The sequence below is a fragment of the Ailuropoda melanoleuca genome, chromosome 14 (assembly GCF_002007445.2).
Source record: "Ailuropoda melanoleuca isolate Jingjing chromosome 14, ASM200744v2, whole genome shotgun sequence".
Taxonomy (NCBI): Eukaryota; Metazoa; Chordata; class Mammalia; order Carnivora; family Ursidae; genus Ailuropoda; species Ailuropoda melanoleuca.
In genome coordinates this window covers 55,614,093-55,625,668 of record NC_048231.1, presented here as the reverse complement: position 1 = coordinate 55,625,668, position 11,576 = coordinate 55,614,093, and the positions used below count along the sequence as shown (strand labels likewise).

General features: G+C 36.4%; 1 protein-coding gene across 6 annotated transcripts in view; it reads left to right on the top strand.

Moving 5' to 3' along the window:
- The window catches only part of SMCHD1 (structural maintenance of chromosomes flexible hinge domain containing 1), a 155,255-nt gene that overhangs the window by 137,203 nt on the left and 6,476 nt on the right, over positions 1-11,576 (top strand). For 5 of the 6 annotated variants that reach the window (XM_034642914.1, XM_002926065.4, XM_034642912.1 and 2 more), the window contains 2 exons: positions 5,018-5,176; positions 5,455-5,569. In XM_034642914.1, the coding sequence (XP_034498805.1) occupies positions 5,018-5,176; positions 5,455-5,569 (274 nt within the window). Of the gene's footprint in view, positions 1-5,017; positions 5,177-5,454; positions 5,570-11,576 lie in introns of those variants that run through there. The other variant, XM_034642911.1, reaches the window with a different exon arrangement.

Below are 11,576 nucleotides of genomic sequence, written 5' to 3'. Positions count from 1 at the left end.
ATGACTGAAAAGGGAGAGGTCACGACCAGCACCATTGAAATTGCAAGGATTATTAGAAACTTTTATCAACAGCTATATGCCAAAAAACTAAACAATCTGGAAGAGATGGAGGCCTTCCTGGAAACCTATAAACTACCAAGACTGAAACAGGAAGAAATAGATTTCTTAAATAGGCCAATTAACTATGAAGAAATTGAGTCAGTGATAAACAACCTTCCAAATAATAAAACTCCAGGCCCAGACGGTTTTCCTGGGGAATTCTACCAAACATTCAAAGAAGAAATAATACCTATTCTCCTAAAGCTATTTCAAAAAATAGAAACAGAAGGAAAGCTACCAAACTCATTCTATGAGGCTAATATTACCTTGATCCCCAAACCAGGCAAAGACCCCCTCAAAAAGGAGAATTACAGACCGATTTCTCTAATGAATATGGATGCCAAAATCCTCAACAAGATCCTTGCTAATAGAATCCAACAGTACATTAAAAGGATTATCCATCATGACCAAGTGGGATTCATACCTGGGATGCAAGCATGGTTCAACACTCGCAAATCAATCAATGTGATACATCATATCAACAAGAAAAGACTCAAGAACCATATGATCCTCTCAATTGATGCAGAAAAAGCATTTGACAAAATACAGCATCCTTTCCTGATTAAAACCCTTCAGAGTGTAGGAATAGAGGGTACATTTCTCAATCTCATAAAAGCCATCTATGAAAAGCCTACTGCAAGCATTATTCTCAATGGGGAAAAGCTGGAAGCCTTTCCCTTAAGATCAGGAACACGACAAGGATGCCCACTCTCGCCACTATTATTCAACATAGTACTAGAAGTCCTTGCAACAGCAATCAGAAGACAAAAAGGGATCAAAGGTATCCAAATCGGCAAAGAAGAAGTCAAACTGTCTCTCTTTGCAGATGACATGATACTCTATATGGAAAACCCAAAGGAATCCACTCCCAAACTATTAGAAGTTATAGAACAATTCAGTAAGGTGGCAGGATACAAAATCAATGCCCAGAAATCAGTTGCATTTCTATACACGAATAACGAGACTGAAGAAAGAGAAATTAGGGAATCCATCCCATTTACAATAACACCAAAAACCATACGTTACCTTGGAATTAACTTAACCAGAGACGTAAAGGACCTATATCCTAGAAACTATAGATCACTTTTGAAAGATATTGAGGAAGACATAAAAAGATGGAAAAATATTCCATGCTCATGGATTGGAAGAATTAACATAGTTAAAATGTCCATACTACCCAGAGCAATCTACACTTTCAATGCTATCCCGATCAAAATACCGAGGACATTTTTCAAAGAACTGGAACAAATAGTCCTTAAATTTGTATGGAACCAGAAAAGGCCCCGAATCTCCAAGGAACTGTTGAAAAGGAAAAACAAAGCTGGGGGCATCACAATGCCGGATTTCGAGCTGTACTACAAAGCTGTGATCACAAAGACAGCATGGTACTGGCACAAAAACAGACACATCGACCAATGGAACAGAATAGAGAACCCAGAAATGGACCCTCGGCTCTTTGGGCAACTAATCTTTGATAAAGCAGGAAAAAACATCCGGTGGAAAAAAGACAGTCTCTTCAATAAATGGTGCTGGGAAAATTGGACAGCTACATGCAAAAGAATGAAACTTGACCACTCTCTCACACCATACACAAAAATAAACTCCAAATGGATGAAAGACCTCAATGTGAGACAGGAATCCATCAAAATTCTAGAGGAGAACATAGGCAACAACTTCTATGACATCGGCCAGAGCAACCTTTTTCACGACACATCTCCAAAGGCAAGAGAAATAAAAGATAAAATGAACTTATGGGACTTTATCAGGATAAAGAGCTTCTGCACAGCCAAGGAAACAGTCAAAAAAACTAAGAGACAGCCCTTGGAATCCATTCATAATCTTGACTCACAACTTGCCTCTGGCCTCCTCTCCCCAGGTGGATTATTTTGGAATAAATCAGAGGTTCTAGTATATTTTCCCTTTTTTCCTCCTCTTAGTCATAAGTGCTTATCAGGTTTTTGCCTAATAAAGTTCTTAGAATCATGTAGAACATAAGAGTTTGAAGAGACCTAAATATTTAGTAAAGTCTGCCTACCTATCTAACTGCTTGAATCTTCTAGTAGTAAAAAAGTTGCTTCTGCCTTCTAAGCAAACCTTAAATACCGCCTAATACCAGCCCTTCAGGTATACTTTCAATTCCTTTATATTCTTTTTAGTAGCTTTGCTTACGTGGTCATTTGTCAGGATACATTGAAATAATCTCTTTCTTTAATATGTATCATACAGAAATTAATGCATTGTATTCGAGCTTTCTTCCCTTTATAGGAATTAATTTTTTAAAGTATTTTTCTGTTTTCACAGTAAAGCTTCATGTTTTCCCCATGTAATTGAAATTTTCAGACAACATATAAATGATTCAAAATCGTTTACAAACGGGCGCCTGGGTGGCGCAGTCGTTAAGCATCTGCCTTCAGCTCAGGGCTTGATCCCAGCATTCTGGGATTGAGCCCCACATCAGGCTCCTCCGCTAGGAGCCTGCTTCTTCCTCTCCCACTCCCCCTGTTTGTGTTCCCTCTCTCTCTGACTGTCTCTGTCAAATAAATAAATAAAATCTTTTTTTAAAAAAATCGTTTACAAACAAAATTAATTGTGAATTTTGAGTTTTTCTCTGACAAAATTCTATTATATGAGTTAAGAAAGACTTTTATAGACACCATGGTAAATAGAAGTTACATTTCATGTACAAAAAATTGGGGGTTAATAGGGCATATTAAGTTAAGCTGCTTAAAGGGTGCCTGGCTCACTCGGTAGATATAAGTCTTGATTTCAGGGTCGTGAGTTTGAGCCCCACGTTGGGCATAGAGATTACTTTAAAAAAACAAAACAAAACTGCTACTGTCTTATTCATAAAATATGAGCCTACTGTTAGTGCTGCATTTAATGAGAAATACTTAACATTCCATCTTTCTACTTATAAATAACAGGACTACTGTCTTCTAAAGTACTTGAATATACTAATTTCTTGAGTATTAAAGGTGAAAGAACCTCATGACTAACTTATTAAGAAATAGGATATCAGACTCATCACTATAGAGAACAAACTGATGGTTACCAGAGGTAAAGGGAATGGGCAGATGGGTTAAATAGTGATGGGGATTAAGGAAGGCACTTGGGATGAGCACTGGTGTTGTCTGTAGGTGTTGAATTACTATATTACATCCAAAACTAGTATTACACTGTATGTTAACTGGAATTTAAATAACAACTAAAAAAAAATATAGGATATTAAGCCCTAATGGCCTAAAGTTTTTGTGTATTGTCTTCTGAAGAAAGATAGCATCATTGATATACAGGTCTGGATATAATTTTATAACTCATTCACATATAAAGTAAGTATTGTTTTGCATTGTTTTACTACGTAAAGAATGTACTTCCTTATGTGAAGAATAAACTGTGTAAAGTAAGAAAACATTACATTAATATGAAATTAGAAGTACTTCGTCAGGGGCGCCTGGGTGGCACACCGGTTAAGCATCTGCCTTCGGCTCAGGGCGTGATCCCGGAGTTATGGGATCGAGCCCCACATCAGGCTCCTCCACTATGAGCCTGCTTCTTCCTCTCCCACTCCCCCTGCTTGTGTTCCCTCTCTCGCTGGCTGTCTCTCTCTCTGTCAAATAAATAAATAAAATCTTTAAAAAAAAAAAAAAAGTACTTCATCAGACTAGAAAACTAACCTATTTTCTGGATACCTTTAAAAGTTCTCAAAAAGTCATAAAGAATTAAGGACCATAAGGACCTTGTCATTGCTTAGTTACATATAGAATTTGTATTTAAATATATGAATATATTCATGAGCATACACAGCTGTACATGAGTGTGTATTTGCTTGCTTATCAGAATGCTAGTTTTCTTTTCCAAACCCTATTCTTGATCCTTAAAAATTGTAGATTGCATCTTATATCTCATGTTCTAACGTACTCAGACTCTTAAATAATTTCTTCCACAGTTTTATGTGTGAACTATGTATGTTAAATATCTGGTGTTTGTATGCCCTTTTCCATGCATATTGATCATCTTTGTGTGTGACCAGAGAGTGTCCAGAGGACCACATAGTAAAATTTGAATAAAAACTGATAGCAAAATTGAGTAAAATTTGAGTAAAATCTTGAGCCAAGAGGCAAAATGGAGGGTATTATGAGGGTTTTTATACATTTAGAATGTAACTGTTTAAAACTGTGTAAGGCGTTCTTGTTCTTGACTAATTTGCTGACCCCTGAATTAGAGTACAGTCACTGCATTTAATATTTAGTGTCTGACAAATCAAACAGGCAAAAATAGTCTCAAACCTGAATGCTATAGTACATTTTTAGACAGTAGTTTATAGAAAGTTAAGGTTTTTGAAAATTAAGTATTTTATCAAGAGTGCATTTTTGAAAGCTCTGTTTAAGGTAATGGTCATATCTGTTGGAAGTAGTGATTTTCTAGCAGTACTAATATTTTTAAATTTTTTTTTAAGTAATCTCTCTGCCCATCATGGGGCTTGAACTCATGACCCCGAGATCAAGATCGCATGCTCCACCAACTGAACTGAACCAGGCGCCTCTAACAGTACTATATTTAACGCATTTGCCACCCCCCTCAACTTGTCTTACGGAATTACACTGAATAATGAGTATCAAACAAAATGTAAACATTGAGAGAGGGATCCCATTCACAGAGCACTTTTACATAGAAAACTCTTCCTGACACAAATTAAAGTCAAGCAGTTGAAGAAAATTAAAATTTAGCAAGCACCGGTTTTGTACTGGGGTCTAAACTGCATTTTTATTTTGTCTGTTTACACTGAACAAAGTCTTGTGGTTTTAAAGGTAGTTCCCACATGTACTATCATGCCCAGTGTTGCTAATTCTTCTTTCCTTAAACATTGACTTGATACGTTATCAGTCATTTTAATCAGACATCTTTGGTTTCTTTGCAGATCTTCTTCAACAGTATCGTACTTCTGTGAACAAGTTGAACAGTGTGATCGAGGACCTTAACCGTCAGTTAGAGTACCTTCACACTCCTGATATGAAGAAGAAAAAACAAGAACTTGATGAACAAGAGAAAAATCTGAAACTAATTGAGCAAAAACTAGGTTTGTGCTTGCTTTTTATTACTTCTTTCTCTGCATGAAGACAAATATTTATGATTAGAGTTAAACTACAAGAAGAAAGAATGTGAATGATCTATGACTTAAGTCAACACTCTTGTCCTCCGAGTCATCTGATAAATGGTTGTAAGCTGTTCTCTTACGAGTAGTAGGAAGAATTCTCAGTATTATTAATTCATTTTCTATAAATTAAGATGGATTTGCTTTCTTATAGTAATCCCAGTCTTTTAAAAGTTCATTTTCTACGTTTTCTGTCTTTACAGGTATGACTCCCACACGTAAGTGTAATGACTCATTGCGCCATACACCAAAGGTTGAAATGACAGATTGTCCAATTCCTCCTAAAAGAATGAGAAGAGAAGCATCAAGACAAAATAGGTGAGTTTATTGTGACCTCAAGAGTTATCTTTGGGTAGTTTATCAAAGCTCTTGAGTCATCATACTTAAAAACCAGCATGGGGGCACCTGGGTGGCTCTGTCATTTGAGCGTCTGACTCTTGATTTCTGCTCGGGTTGTGATCTCAGGTTCGTGGATTGAGCCCCACATCAGGCGCCACACTGAATGTGGAGCCTATTTGGGATTCTCTCTTCTTTTCCCTGTGCTCCTTCCTATTCACACACTCTCTCTCTCTAAAAAAATAATAATAAAATAAACTTCTTAATAAATAAAAATAAAAGCCAAGAATGTATTTCTAATTTCCCCTTTGAGCCAGAATTAGGGGTTTTGTTTTGTTTTGTTTGAAAAAGCTAAATGATGAGTAATGAAGATAAGACGTAATTATTATATTCTCCTAGGATATTCCAGTTTTGTAAATGATTTTTCTAATTATTTGGAAATGTTTATCATTTATGTTTTGTTTAAAATCAGTGTTAAAAAAAATCAGTGTTAAGATTTAAATTGCTTTTCTGTTGTTTGGCTTACCTTGCAAATATACAACATTCTGCTTCATAAGATCAGCAGCTTGCTGAGTTAGAATATACAAAACCATTTGTTAGTTATTTAAAAATCACATATACTAGTTGGTTTGGGAAATCAGATACCATTTACATAGCACACCAAAATCCCAGCAAAGTTATCTGCAGCCTAACTGAACGGTAAGAAAACTGTTCTTTTGGGGCACCTGGGTGGCTCAGTCGGTTAAGCTTCTGCCTTTGGCTCAGGTCATGATCCTGGAGTCCCAGGATTCCCGGTATCAAGCCCTGCATCAGGCTCCCCGCTCAGCGGGGAGTCTGCTTCTCCCTCTGACCGTCACCCTTCTCATGTTCTTTTTCTCTCTCTCTCAAATAAAATCTTTTAAAAAAAGCAACCCAAAAAACTGTCCTTTTTCGATTAGATGTTAGTAAGGCCATCCTATAGGAAGATACCATGGTACTGGGGTTTCTTGTACATTATTTCAAAAGGTTTAAATATGGACTCTGCCTGAAAAAGTGTCTCATATTGACCTTAGAGGAGTTTTTTTGAGACTGTGGTGTTTGGAATTGGTATTCCATGCCCTATCCATCTACATAGTCTATATTTATTCAGTAATTACTTGAATGCTCATTTTGTATAAGTTATGTGTTGCTGGGTGAGTAAAAGTGGTGTGGTTCTTACCTCTTAATGGGGCTCTACAGTCCTGTGCAGAAGGACAATTCCAAAAAGTACGCATTTTCCTGTGTACCAAATAATGTTAAGTTCTATGAAAGAAAAAAGGATGAAATGACATAAAATGGTGGGGAAACTATACTGGTTGTCTGGAAAGATGCATTTTAGCAGAGAACTAAAGGATGAGAAGCTACCAGCCAAATAGTTGGTTTCGGTCAGAGGGGAAAAAAATGGATATGAAAGTTCTGAGAAAGAAGCAAGTATGGCATGTTTGAGGAACTGAAAAGATGCTTGTGTGGCTGAGGCATGGGAGGGGAGAGAAGCAAGAATGTTTGGAGAGGTAGGCAGAAGCCACATTATCTGCACTCTCAAAGGAGAAATCTGTGTTGCAAAAATTGTGAGGTAAACTTCTTTATCTCATTGATATCTCTTGAGTAATATTGTGTGCAAGTGGGGGGGAGTGTCTTGAAACAGCTGCCTTTAAAGTAAATTAAGGAAGAGAGCTACTGAAATGATAATGAGATTATAAGAGTACAGTAGTCATCAATATGAAAGAGGTGTTTCCACCGAGGGTATATGAATGATGTGTATTTTTATGGGTGCACAATATATAGAAACTATTAAGCTGACCACTGAAAGTGTGTTGGAGCAGTACAGAATCAGAAAGAATATTTGCAATGGATTTAAACACCTATAATTTTTACAAATCATGAGTTCAAAATGAGGCAAAGGAGTCCTCACTGATGATCCTTGGCAGTTGCTAGTGCACCAGCTCATTATTATAAAAATTGATATATCCATATAGTAAAGACACATTCTTTTTTTTAGATGTATTTTTTTAATAATAATTTTTTATTATGTTAGTCACCATACAGTATATCCTTAGTTTTAATCTCAACACCCTGAGATCATGACCTGACCTGAAACCAAGAGTCAGACACTTAACTGACCACACCACCCAGGCACCCCCTTTCTTTTTCTTTTTGTTTTTGTTTTTTTTAAAGATGTGTTCTTACTTAAATGAACTGTTTTTCAGGGTAACCAAATAAATGAAGAAAGTTCTGTGTGTGTGTGTGTGTGTGTGTGTGTGTGTGTGTGTGTGTGTGGAAGCATAAGGGTAGTATCTAGTGATTCATCAGTTGCATGTAACACCCAGTGCTCATTATATCAAGTGCCCTCTTTAATGTCCATCGCCCAATTACCCCATCCCCTCAGCAACCCTCAGTTTGTTCCCTGTAGTTTTCTGTTTTAAGATTTTATTTATTTATGAGAGTGAACACAGAGGAAGAGGGAGAAGCAGGCTCCTTGCTGAGCAAAGAACCTGATGCAGGACTCAGTCCCTGGACCTTGGGATCATGGCCTGAGCTGAAGGCAGCCGCTTAACTGACTGAGCCACCCAGGTGCCCCTGTTCCCTGTAGTTAAGAGTCTCTTCTGGTTTACCTCCTTCTGGCTTTTTTTGTTTTGTTTTTCCTCTAGGAAAGTTCTTTTTTTTTTTTTTTCAAGATTTTATTTATGTATTTATTTGACAGAGCAAGAGANAACCCAATTACCCCATCCCCTCAGCAACCCTCAGTTTGTTCCCTGTAGTTTTTTGTTTTAAGATTTTATTTATTTATGAGAGTGAACACAGAGGAAGAGGGAGAAGCAGGCTCCTTGCTGAGCAAAGAACCTGATGCAGGACTCAGTCCCTGGACCTTGGGATCATGGCCTGAGCTGAAGGCAGCCGCTTAACTGACTGAGCCACCCAGGTGCCCCTGTTCCCTGTAGTTAAGAGTCTCTTCTGGTTTACCTCCTTCTGGCTTTTTTTGTTTTGTTTTTCCTCTAGGAAAGTTCTTTTTTTTTTTTTTTCAAGATTTTATTTATGTATTTATTTGACAGAGCAAGAGAGCACAAGTAAGGGGAACAGTAGAGGGAGAACCAAGAAGGTTCTTTATAGAACTTCTTCTTTAAAAAGTTCTTTATAGGGGCACCTGGGTGGTTCAATCAGTAAAGCGTCTGCCTTCAGCTCAGGTCATGATCTCAGGGTCCTGGGATCGAGCCCCACATTCAGCTCCCCACTCAGCGAGGAGCCTTCTTCTCCCTCTCCCTCTGCCTGCTGTTCCCCCTACTTGTGCTCGCTCTCTGTCAAATAAATAAATAAAATCATACAAGAAAAAGTTCTCTGTATAAAGTATAAGAAGCATGATAAAATTGCAACATGATTTTGCCACCCCTAATAATAATAGATCTAGGCAATAATGATAGATATTCAAATGATTAGGTAAAAAGTTGATGGGGAAACTTAATGGAAAGATCAGATTGATATATGTGAATCCACTGATTGATCTTAGCAACACTAGAAGCAGGACGTTTGCTATTATTTGATTGAGTAGAAGTAACCTGAATTCAATGAAGCTTCTAGGTATTTCCCAACTGAGGTTCTGTGGAAGAAGTAAGCACTCCAGAAAACTATTTTCCCTAGGGTAGTATGTAAATGGTAACCTCCTCCATGATTGGGAAGGAGGTTAATTCATTGCAAAGAATAGATACTATAAGACATAAGAGGTTAAATCTCTCACAAATTGAAAAAGTTTAACTACACGTGTAGAGGAAATAGGGGAAGTTTATAGGGGAAAGTTAAATGATACCACCAGGAAGTATCAGCCAAATCCAGAATGTCAAGATTGGGACATAGTACAGGGCAAATGACTGATTTTGTTAATAAATTGGTGCCATAAAAGGAGGATTGGAAGAAGGACGAACTGTTTGATATAGAATAAAAGTGATTAAATGGTATAAGAATCAAATGCAATGTGAAGTCCTTGTCTGGATCCACATTTGTATCTTTAAGATGAGAACTTTGAAAAAAATTGGAGAAATTTTAGTATCACATGGATATTAGATATATTAAGGAATTATTTTGTGTGTAACAACATCATTGTATTTACATTAAAATAAATACATCATTAGAAATGTGTGCTGAGGTATTGGTTAATTAACATGATGTCTGGGGTATACTCTGAAATACTGCCAGAGAGGTAAAAAAGTGACAGGATATCAAAACAAGATTGGGCAAAATATGAAATTACTGCAACTTAAAATAGGAATTCATTATATTATTCCCTTTATTTTCATGTAGGTTTACTATAATTTTTTTGCAGTTTATTTATGAAGTTTATTACTTAAGTAATCTCTACACCTAACATGGGGCTCGAAGTCATGACCCCAAGATCAAGAGTCTTCTGACTGAGCCAGCCAGGCACCCCTACTGTAATTTTTAAAGAAGTGTTTTATTAATTTATTTATTATGGGGAGCATATTTCCAGTTCTCTAAGAGACCAGGAAGGAAATTCCTGCCATGCAGTTCTAGACTAAAGGACATATTCTTGAAGCTGCACTGAATTAGCCCCAAACCTTGCCATTACTGCAGTACAACTAACTACATGTCACTGATTTGAATCTTGTTAATTAAGATTTTGTAGCAAGTCAGAGGTGGTATGGGCTAGAGTTGATTTTTTAGTTTATCATTATGTTGTTAGTAATGATAATATCTTTTCATTGAAGTCATAAATGTAAATAAATCAAATGGTATATAAGATTTAGTGTTGTACTGTAATGTGAGCCACACGTGTAATTTAAAGTTCAGATTAAAAAGAAACAGAAAAAAAAAAGAAACTGAGATTTATTTTAATAATTGATTTTCTTGAACCCAGTATACAAAATATTATCATTGTAACATGTAAACAGTGTAAAACATTTCTTGAGATACTTTAAATTTTTTCATGCAAAGTCTTAGAAATTCAGAAGATAGCAAATTTCTAAGAACTAGTTACATGGCAAGTGCTCTGGTGCCACACATGGCTAACGTTTAACCCAAATGGGAGAGCATGGATATAAAAGAGAGCTTACGATGATGAAATCTTACATCCTGTGCATCCTCACCCATCCCATTCCCCAGGAGCAACCTTTGCTTTAATTATTTAGTTTCAGTTATTCTATTGTTCCCTTCCTATTTTTTACATACTCTGTCTTAGCAGCTTTAAGACAGTACGTCTCACCCGACCCCTTGGTGTGGATGTCCATATTGCCTGGCCCACCTAATAACTTTTGGACTAAATTATTTGGAAACGTTTTAGAACTTTCCCTCTATCGTGGTATTATTTAGTTATAGTCTATCCTGCAACCACAAGCAAGTCCTCCATGCTTTTTTCAAAGGTAGAAAGCTATAAACCACACATATATTATTTTGGTTATGTAAATATTTAGTATTAAGCAAAGCTGTGTGCTAGGATTACATTGACTTCTGTGTAAGGTTCTAGGTCACCAATTAGTGTTCCAAATGTCAGGATCAAATAAGTCTTGTATACTGTAGCAGTTTTTTAAAACATGTTAAATTTTAACCCAGTCCCTATTTAGACTTTCTTGGATGTCGTTAATTTTTCTGCACTAATTTCCTTTTTTCTTTCACTGTTTACCTTTTTTTTTTTTTTTAAGAATTTATTTGAGAGGGGCGCCTGGGNTCCTCCATGCTTTTTTCAAAGGTAGAAAGCTATAAACCACACATATATTATTTTGGTTATGTAAATATTTAGTATTAAGCAAAGCTGTGTGCTAGGATTACATTGACTTCTGTGTAAGGTTCTAGGTCACCAATTAGTGTTCCAAATGTCAGGATCAAATAAGTCTTGTATACTGTAGCAGTTTTTTAAAACATGTTAAATTTTAACCCAGTCCCTATTTAGACTTTCTTGGATGTCGTTAATTTTTCTGCACTAATTTCCTTTTTTTTCTTTCACTGTTTACCTTTTTTTTTTTTTTTT